Below are 10,971 nucleotides of genomic sequence, written 5' to 3'. Positions count from 1 at the left end.
TCTAAAGACAAGATATGGATTGGTAACCAATAAGGCATTATCCAGTCTAATTTGTGCGTGACAAATTAGATGAGATTAATTTCAGGAAGGAGAAATTTGTAGCTATGAACAGAGGAATGGGAAATATTTTCAAATTGTATTTAAAAATACGTTAAATGTGATTCTACTCATTTGTTTTATGGAGAATGTTGATATTCTTTCACCTTTTTGATGAGGCCATAAACAATGTAGTTATAGTTATCAGGGCTTCTTGTTTTCGATGTACAACTTTTGTCCCACTCTCAGTAAAAAAATACTTCTACCGAGTTCAACCAGCCAAGAACCCTCATCTCACTTCATGCAAGTATTCACAAGTCATTCACTTGGCTTAAACATCACAATTCAAAGTTCCAAATATGTAGCCTATTTGTTTATTTTATTTCTAGTTACCAAGCCTTATAGTTACTATTTGTACATTAAAATAATCTCACTAAACAAGAGGGCTAACTACTCGTTTCTTTACAAAAAGAAAGGAGGGGATTCTCAAGATTCTAAGGGAGGCCCTGGTCTACAATAAATTTTCTCACCAGCTAAAATGTGTGTCATCAGGCCTTGTTACATTAATTGGTTCTAGGTTAAAGAAACTGAAGAGCTATAGTACTATCTCAATAAAATTCTCAACTTGCTTGTTATTTTGCTTGGGAATCATGGCTGGCATTGATTATTCTGATGCTGCAGTACTTTCCTTATACAACAGAATCGGTGGCAGCCTGAACTAATGTCCGGTCTCATATTTAAAATCACACATACACATTCAGACTAATGGTTGGAAGTTATTGCTAACTGGAGCCAAAAGGCTCAAATGGGTGTAACAGAGTATGGAAAGCATACAACAACACAGGTTCAGCACAATGTGACAACGGGCAAGACATTTGCATTGTTTGATAAGTCCATTACTAAAAATACACTTTAAGCAGTATTATTTACTCTTAACACATCTAAAAAGGCCATTATCAGAAGCAGAGTAGCTATGGTTCCACCGTTTACATCTCTCTGAAGTTTCCTGATGTGACAGATAGCCATCTGTTTCCTTTGCCTTGCCTAAATTAAACAGAATACATATTATAAATATATTTAGCATGACCAATTGACCCAATATAGCATCATGTAGGGTGGCCAGGTGTCCTCTTTTACAAAAGACAGTCCTCCATTTGAAAGGCTGCCAGAGGACTGGGCTCTATTCAATGGGCTGCCCTGTCCAATTCTAGGGTAGAGATATTGAAACCATAAGAACTGTTTCCCATCCACACTTAGCATCTGGACATCAGGCTGAACAAGCAGGGACAAAGGTCAGAGGCATTTAGAGTATGGTGAGACATACTGTATTTCTATTTAAATTATAATAATTATTTCTAAATTTGCACCTGCACATATATATTAGCATACGCAAATACTATGCAAATCACAATCCTCTTTTGTCCTTTTCTCATGAATGGCCACCCTAATTCTTATGACAGATTAATGCCCATCATGGCCTTAGCTAGATCTACCTCTAATTGCACGACGGAAGGGTGAAGATCTCACAATGTTTTATTGCGAGATCCCCCCTCTGTTTACACGCGGTGCATGACGGCCTTGGAAGGAAAGGATGTCATGCCCGCCATTTTGTTTTTTTTTAAAAGACACTGAAGATGTGCACGAGTGCTCTTGCACAAAAGGTAATATTTTTTAATAAATAAATAAATCCCTGCTCCCCCCACCCCACCCCTGATGGGCGCAGAGCTCCTGAGTAGGTCTGCATGCCATGCGCGGGTCCCGGCTCCTTGCAGGGAACCGCAAGGATCCGGGACAAACCGTGACGCCCGGCCACACATTCCATGGTCTTGGAATCAGCCCGGGACTGCGGAAAAACCAAGCTCAAAGGGTAGAGCAAGATCCTGGGGCAAGGGAGGGATCATCCCTCCCTGATCCCAGGATCCCCTGTGCATCATGTGGATGCATCGGGACAATCCGATGCATCGGGATTTCGCCCCCTCTAGCTATGGCCCATCTCTTAAATATATAGGACAGGTGCTGCAGCCCTTTGAGTACCTGTGGCACAAGGGAGGTATTAAAGAAATTGGTTGCTGGGGAAGGGGGGATAGGTTTCAGGTTAAGTGTGAGAAGAGAAGGGGAGAAGGAATGGCAGGATATTAGTAAGAATATTTTGAGAAGCATGCAGTGGGGTGGGGAGGGGCGAGGAGAACAATATAAAACCAAAAGTCCTCCACTTAGACAGAGCTGATGAAATCCTACTCCAGATCAATGGAAAGAGAGTAGTTTGGTAAAGATCATACGACTAAGGGCACGTCCACACGGGAATTCCTTACATTCCCTTCTTCTCTTTGCCCCACCCTCTCCCCCAATGGAAAGTGTCCTTGGTAACCATTTTCAATTGACTGGAGATCATGGTGGCAATTTATAAAATGTCACCCTTCTACTGTTGGAAAGGAAACCCCATTAACAATCCCAGACATCATATAATATCAACTCATCCCTTTGCTAATAACGGGCATTTCTAGTCATTTCAATGGGGTCAACCTGGGTTGAAGGGTATGTTCTGAAACTGCAATGGAAACAGCCTGTCCTGAAGCACAACGCTACCTCTTTCTCCATTTTTTCACAGTCATCCCAGAATCTCTCAAATGTAATTTGAACTTACCGCCTTCCCACAAAGGACTTAAACTTTTCTGTGCCTGGTGGTACTGTTTTCCACACCGTTGCTGTCTTCCGATTTCCTGTACAGGAGAAGTGGCATTACATTCAGTCTCTTACATCATGACTAATTATTTTACTGAGGCATGGAGTTGTCATCATCTCTGGCTGGGTTTTTCCATGGTCCCACTCTCATGTGGCTAATATTTCCTAGCAACCAGAGAAGAGCAGGCACATGTGAGATGATAAAGAGGTTAAGCAAAGCCTGGCCACAGCGAGGGCAATTCCTGCCTTCTGGAATGAAGCTGCTCCTGCTCATGGTATTTAATTATGTGTTTATTAACCCATGAGCTGCCTTTTCCCTCTCCTTTGCCCAAACCTGCATGGTAAGCTGAGGGAGGCCCTGCGCTTTACAATACTGCTGCCTGTTTTGCCATGAGGGATAGTCAGCGGTGGGAGAGAGCCTTAAACAAGGAGAGCTAGGACGCTCTCCACCCATGAGATAAAAAAAGGAGTGGCTCAGCTCTTTAATGTGTGGCGAGCACTGCTAGCAAGGTGAGGCAGTCACCTCAGGCAACAGTTACTGGGGGACAAGGAGTGTTGGGGAACAGAGCTGAATGTGCCACAGGGCCTGCCCTGTACTCACTAAATTACCCCACTGCCCTTAGGGATGATGAAGGAAGCTGTCCTTCCACAGTCCATCTGGTTGGCTTCTGTACATGGAATGGGGAGGGAGCCTTCTTGTCCTTGGCCTCAAACAGCAAAATGTCTTGGGCTGGCCTTGACAGTGTGACAAGAGGCCCAAAGAAGAAAGCCACAGTCTCGTGCAACACTTTTGCTTCCAGAGATTCCTTTTTGCTCCCCAGCAAATAACATTTAGTGGCATTCGTGGATGTGTTAGCCTGGGACTGTGGAGCTGAAGGGAGGCACACTCTGTGCTCTGCCAACAGCCAGGAGTCCTACGGCCACTGGGAGGCTGCAGTCCTTGCCTCCCAGGAAGAACATCAGGGTGAATGGGAAGCCAACCTGGCCTCCACTAGCCATGAAGGAGCAGCTGCTCCAATGAATGAATGCTTTCCTCTTCTTCCCCATTTGTCCTTGCCCACAACACACACACACACTTTCGTATCACATCTTATTATATTGTAAGCCTGCAGTAGATTCCATCAATTAATATTATGTTTAATTGTTCAGACTGTCGTTCAGTGGTGGAGGGCGTGCTTTGCATACCCAAACATCTCTTGTTTAATCCCTTGCATCTCCGCTTAAAAGAATCAGCCAGAACAGCCTTCCCCAACCCTGCGTCCTCCAGATGTTTGTCTCCAACTCCAATCATCCCCAGCAAGTATGAGCAGATCATCCCCTGCCAGGTTTTCCACATCAGCTTCTGAATGATTCTGTTCATGCAGCCTTTACAAACCTGGCACTCTCCAGATGTGTAGGGCTGGGGATGGTGGGATTTGTCATCCAACACATCTGGAGATTTGTAAAGATTGCATGAAAGGAATCATTCAGAAGTTGATGTGAAAGACCTCTGCTTGACATCCTGGAGAGCTGATACTATTCATAGGAGACAATCCTGAGCTAGATGGTCAAACAGACTAGCCCAGTAGAGGCTGCTGGCTCTGATATCAGTGGGGCTATGATTCCATGCTGAACCTTGTCCCCAAAATGGGTTCGATACCTTGGATAGCTCATTTAGAATTCTTGCTGGTTATAACTGAACCCAGAATAGATTCACAGTCCCACCAAATTCAGAGCCACCAGCTTCCATTCTTCTGACCTGTCTATGTACTGTGTACCTCAGGCAACTATCTATGTACTTTCTTTCGGTTCTGTATATACTACCTATTTATTCAAGAACTATTTTCATAAGACATTTTTATACATAATTTGGAATTTCTAAATTCAGGGCGCAATCCTATGCCTGTTAAGACAGAAAAAGGTCCTACAACTCCCAGCATTCCCTAGCCAGCATGGTTAGAAGTTGTAGGACTTTTTTCTGTCTAAACATAGGTGTGCACCCTTAGTTACAAATTGGCAAATATTAAGAACAGAGCCACCCACCCACCCCATGAAAATGAAATGGGAGGTGGTTACAATCCAACTGAATTCTATAGCCAAACACGCCTGTATTTAAATGGAGCTGGTTTTCCCGCTATACTGTTTAAACATTATATATATTATATCCCTCTATACTGTTTAAACAGGTTATATAAAAATACAGAATAAAATGATGACTCACAATGTTTCCGTTTGTTCAAATTCTTTTTCGACTTCTATGAAATAAAGAAAACCCAATGAGTTTAATTTTATTTATTGTCTCAACAACAAGGATATAAGATCTGTATTATATTCAATCAACAGGCAAGTAGGTTCCATTCTCAATGGCTCCCTTTGACACAATGTAAAAGGAGTGGCAGTCTGAAACACAATTAAGAGGCAGAGCAAAACTTACACATAAGAAGGTAATGACCTAGGCCCTTTCTACACCTAAGGATTATCCCAGGAAAATGGAGGGATCATCACTGCCTGCTCCAGGGATCCCGTGTATCATTTGGATGCACACAGATGATCCCAGGATGATCCCGGGGGAAAAGGCAGGTGTAGAAACAGCCCTAGTGATAAGTCTTTGTCTACTTTGGAAAGTACCAAATTTATAACGCAACCCTATACACATAACTTAAGAAGTAAGTCCCATTGAGCAAAATGCGGGCTTACTCTAAGTGAGTATGGCATTTCAGCTTTCATCATCTAAGAGGTGAATCCAATGACTGGAGGAAGATTACCTTTAATCACTGGATGTCACAACTCATCTAAGGGTGCCCTTCATATACTAGATCAGTGTTCTTCAAATTCTTATAATTTGTCAGACCCATCTCAGACCTGCAACATGGGACGCACTTTCACAATTTTCTCCATGCCCAACATGGCAGCAACAACTTTGCCATGACCCATCTGGCCTGATCTTGCTAGCCACTTTTAGATCATGACCCACCATTTGAAGATCACTGTGCTAGCAATTTGAAGATCACTACCATTTCACTTCTGTTGGTTAGATGACGTAGTGTGTTATCTAAAATTAATCTCCAGCTTTGCTAGTTTAGACTATTTTGGGTCCAGACGAAGAGGCAAATGTAACCCTCAGATCTGGTTGGAGGGGATTAGGTTGGGGTGGATGTACCTCTCTGCTCCAAGGACATAGATGCACCAGTAGATGCTGAAATGGGGTGTTGCAGGGATAACCTTTGATTCACTGGGTCCAAAGCACCTCCATTCCTTGAAAAGGTCCCATGACTGGAGTTGGCATACGTGATTTCCTCCCCATTAAAACCACTTGGTAGGGAGAGAACTGCAAGAGAACTCTCCAGGGAAAACAACCCCTCCCACCTCCTGCTGTGGCTCATGAGCTGACAGGCCTCTGGAAACAGTGGACCATCTGCCACTTCAGTCCCCCACTTCTGTCAATTTCACACTGAAATCTGGGTGGGAAGTGCGGGAAGCCAAGGAGGCTTCAGGCTAACAGAAAGACGGCCATACAATGAAAGACAGGACACTCACACACACACTCCTCAGTCATCTTATAAGTAAGGTAAGCCCAAGAACCCTGAACCAAATCCATGATAATTTCTCCGAAATTTCTTCTCCTTTGAATTTCGTTTCGAAAGCAATTTCTTTTCTCTCAAATTGAATGAAGATGGTCAAAATGTTCGTGGGAGAGTTCTTTTGGCACAGCACTAGTCTAGTTTGGTATAAGCAGGTTCACATCATGTCCACAAGAGGAACTTATGTATTAATTATATATATATTGCTTTTAAAAATAAAAGGAACACATTACACACTTGTCTTACCGGCATGACTCTCTTTCCTTTTGGAGCATACTTCATAGATGAAAATCACTGCGACTAAAATAATAACTTCAGCGGCTATTGCAAGGAATGGTTTGAGTGGTGCCATGTAGGTGAGGACTTTGAGGGAGACTTGCCCTTTGCTTTCACCAAATGGAAATCCAGCTTCGCAGCCATAAAGGCTACTGTCATCTTCTGAGAGCTCCAAGATATTCAGTTTGGTTACGCAGGGTTGTTTCTCCGGGATAATTCCGTACTTATTTGGGTTTACAGTACTATTAATAGCAACCTGATGGGAGGGAAAACCCAGTTTTAAAAGCTTTGGTAGGCTGCCGGAGAAGGAAGTCCTATATCATTTGAAATTTAGAAATGTAGAATTTTAGACATGGGGATGAAATATACTAGCAGGAAAAGTGTAAATATACAATAGAGAAGCAGAAGGACAAAGAAAACAGAGCACAACCTCAGGAGTTGATCCACAGCCTGGGTTAGGCAAGACATTTGAATGTAAGATCATATTCTCATGGCTGCAATCCAGGGATCTCCAGACATGTTGGATTACAGCCTCCATTGTCCCCAGCCAGGTGATGGGAGTTGTAGACCAACTTGCATGGAGGGCACCAGGTTGGGAAAGGCTGTCATGGAGTGTTTTCCATGGATTGGATTCAGGATCGCTCTTCCTTAGATGGAAGGGCTCCCATCATGGAAGGTGCCTCCACCCAATTTTCGGGGATCCATTTTTGTTATTGGGGTTGCTGGTGCCAATACCAAAATGATAGCTTGAATGCAATTTCCCCAATCCTGTTCAAGGGTTCTTTTAATGCACACACCTGAAGGATGCAATGCCAGCCTCTGCCCCCCCCCCTCTGCTATCCACCCTCCATTCCGTTGTGGGGAAAGCAACTCATCTTGAAGAATGAGCAATAGGCAGTAGCTGGAGATGTGCGCCAGCAATGAAGGGAAACAGCTGGAAACAATGATCTTTGAATAACTCTCTGGCAGCAGGGGAATGGCTGGACTACAAGCCCATCACTCTCTCTCTCTCTCTCTCTCTCTCTCTCACACACACACACACACACACACACACACACACACACAGAGAGAGAGGGAGAGGGGGAGAGAGAATATGAAGACGATCAGAGCATAATTTCTAGCTGGGAGAGTAAATGCCAAATATCTTTCTCCCATCATGGCAGAAGTTATCATTCCCTGCTCTCCTCTGGGAAAAAACCCAAACATTTCTTTAAATCTATGTTCAGCAGTTCCATCTCCTCCAACCACAGTTTTACTCTAGAGTAGGTGTGTGGGGACTCAACTGGATCAGGATCTTTGTGTGGAAGGTAGGGGGCTTTTAAGAGCCAGATTGGAGCCCACACACCTATTCTAGAGTAAAAAAAAACTTATCCAAAGACTCTTGCAGCTAGACACACATCTTATATCAATATGAGCAGAGGCAGGGGTGTGGCAGGAGCATGGCTGAGGCCAGGAGTCTGACGTCTCCCCAGCACCTGCCTCCCCACAGATCCAGTTGGGTGCCCACAACACATTCATGGACTCACATTCCAAGCACCTGCAAATCCCAATGAGCGCTCAGCAGCCATCCACCCTAGGTGACCATAGGAAAAGGAGGACAGGGCTCCTGTATCTTTAACAGTTGTATTGAAAAGGGAATTTCTGCAGGTGTCATTTGTATATATGGAGAACCTGGTGAAATTCCCTCTTCGTCACAACAGTTAAAGCTGCAGGTGCCCTGCCCTGTTTTAAATCTGGTCACTCTAGTATAGCTCCTGCAGCTTTAACTGTGGTGATGAAGAGGGAATTTCACCAGGTTCTCCATATATACAAATGACACCTGCTGAAATTCCCTTTCCTATGCAACTGTTAAAGATACAGGAGCCCTGTCCTCCTTTTCATATGGTCACCCTAATACACCCTCATCTGAAGCCTCCGTTGTGCGCCAAAATAGAGGCTCCAAAAGTTACGCCTTTACCCCCTTTGTGTAAATGATGGCCGTAAAGGTCCCATTTAGGTAAGAGCAAAGGCACAAACGAAGGAGCTTGTATGGCTTGACAAGGGGGGCGGACAGTGTCAGCGATGGTGTGAGTGTCCGACGAATCGGATGTTGGTGAGTTTGCCCATCGCTAACTGGGTTCCTTACACAGCCAAGCACACCCACCATATCCAATGCTCACCCTGTCCTTACTAGGCTGCATAGAAGGGGTTTGTGATCCCACAGTCTCTTAGAGCCCTGTATTATTTTATTTGAATATATAGCCCAGCTCATTAAAATTTGGATCAAATGAATTACCATTCAAATTCAGATATGAAATCAGCTTTACACCAGAAAAGTACTGCTTTAACATATTCTGAATTAGTAGTGTTCCCCCAGCCCCACACTCAGGCCTTAGCTAGACCTAAGGTTTATCCCAGGATTGTCCCGGAGTCCTCCCTGCCTGCTCCCGGGATATCTTGTGTCATTTACATGAACAGGGATGACCCCGGGACGATCCCGGGATAAACCTTAGGTCTAGCTAAGGCCTCAATGAGATGGAATTTTACCTTTTCACTTCCGTTCATTTTATACCAAGTCCAAAAGGAAGCGTTATAACAGACTGTCTCATCGCCAACTGAACACGTCAGGATCACAGAATAACCTACGTAAGTGATTACGTTCTCCGATTTTATGTGTACTTCAGGTACTAAGAAAACAAACAAACAGAGAACACTTGTGAAATGACATATCAGACCTCCTGCAATGTGTATATATATATACACAGTATGAGCCATAAACAGTTATTCAGATTTGGTTGCATAATAAGCAAGCCTGTTCTCTTCATTATATTTTCACTGAGCTTGTAGTTAAACATTTATTTCTAATGTTTGCATAGATTTGGGAAATCATTTCTGTACTTGGATTAGCAAGTATAAAATTACCAGCACTTTAAAAGCAGCATCTACAGTTCAAACAATTCTCCCCATTCAAAATCGTCCCAAGTCTGTAAGTGAGGCAAAGAGAAGTAAGGGCAAAATGCATACATGTGAAATGTGTACAGTGTGAAATGATTGAAGATTGGAGTGAAGGTGGGCTTCATACTTGACATGCAGCCCCGCTCTCTATGGCCCTTTCTACACCAGCCGTTTTTCCAGGGATCATCCCAGGATCATCCCTGAGTGTCCAAATGTGTGTCCAGGGGATCCCGGGATCAGGGAGGGATGATCCCTCCATTTCCCCAGGATAACTGAGACCTCAGTTTTACATGCAGTCCCAGGAGAATCCTGAAGACTGCGGGCGGTGTAGGCTCCCATCCTGGCTTCTTCCCTCTTCCCCGCAAGTAACAGGGGTCATCAGAGGGAAGGAACCGGGATGGGGAGAGTCCAGGGCCCTTGGGGGTGGGGAGGAGGGTCGGGGCTTTTTGTATTTTCCTTTTAATTTTCGCTGGAGCGCAAGTGTGTTCCAGCACTGGCCCGTTAAAAAAAATGGTGGCCGCGACAGGCGCAATGCCTGTAACGTTGTGTGGCCCGTTTAGACTGAAGGCGACGATCTGACTGTGGTAAGTGCGTGAGTAGGGTTTAGCAAAATGCATTACACAAGGCACCTTAAACCCTGCGGCTTAACCAAAAGCCTTCACCAGCAGGGTTCAAGGTGTCTTCTGAACAGGCCCACTGAAGGTTATCTACATGGTGGTGTAGAGTGGCCTCATTTCCATCCTCCACTGTAGCATGACTCCTAGTTGAATGTAAGAACCAGGGCCAAAGAAACAAGCATGCAGGAATCAGGCTGAATGAAGCTGAGTATGAACAATTCAAAGGGCCCTCACTGTGTTTCCTTTGCTCACATAACTGAAGGCTCACGCAGCTGAGAAAAAGATCAACGTTAAACATATTGCTTGGATCCGATATATTAGAGCTGAGCAAATAAACCATGAAATAAATTATACCTGATGATTATTACCACTTTTCAGTCTGATTAATGTTCGTCAGCAGAGTGCAATCTCTTTTTGTCATGGTTCCTCATTTTAATGAAATTTCCATTTGGCCATGTTCTGCTGCTCAGACTATGTGATGGACCAGAGATCAGTGGAAGTGGCAGCCCTAATGGGGTGAGCGTGACAGCACACAGGCATCCATCCTTTTGTTCTCATTTTGGCACAGTTTGGAACAGCCCTATTGCTGAAGCTAAACAAGTCCTCCTCATCACTTCCAAACTTATTCAGAAAAGGAAGGAATCCCAGCACTTGAACTGTTCATACGTATTATCTTAATTGGAAATGTTGGATGGGATCCAGCCAACCCACCCCACAGGTTGATAAGGGAGCTTTTAAAACTAAAACAAAACATTCTTGAGCAACACTGAGATATTAAAAACTGCCCCATGAAAACATAGATTCAACCCCCTCTTTCCAGAGGCACATTAGAGGGGAATTAACATGACATCTAGGTAGATGAGGCA

At 44.1% G+C, this 10,971-nt stretch overlaps 1 protein-coding gene across 1 annotated transcript in view; it reads right to left on the bottom strand.

The window, feature by feature from the left end:
* Positions 1–387: 387 nt before the first annotated feature.
* Positions 388–10,971, bottom strand: part of EMB (embigin) — a 41,131-nt gene continuing 30,547 nt past the window's right edge. Inside the window, exons 6-10 of the mRNA XM_063128087.1 lie at positions 9,081–9,220; positions 6,525–6,810; positions 4,919–4,952; positions 2,681–2,756; positions 388–1,080 (exon numbers count right to left, since the gene is read on the bottom strand). Of these exons, the coding sequence (XP_062984157.1) occupies positions 2,699–2,756; positions 4,919–4,952; positions 6,525–6,810; positions 9,081–9,220 (518 nt within the window). The 3' untranslated portion in view covers positions 388–1,080; positions 2,681–2,698. The remainder of the gene's footprint in view (positions 1,081–2,680; positions 2,757–4,918; positions 4,953–6,524; positions 6,811–9,080; positions 9,221–10,971) is intronic.

Source organism: Elgaria multicarinata, chromosome 6 (genome assembly GCF_023053635.1).
Source record: "Elgaria multicarinata webbii isolate HBS135686 ecotype San Diego chromosome 6, rElgMul1.1.pri, whole genome shotgun sequence".
Classification (NCBI taxonomy): domain Eukaryota; kingdom Metazoa; phylum Chordata; class Lepidosauria; order Squamata; family Anguidae; genus Elgaria; species Elgaria multicarinata.
Note: the sequence above shows the minus strand (reverse complement) of the source record. Positions and strands in the feature narration are given on the sequence as shown.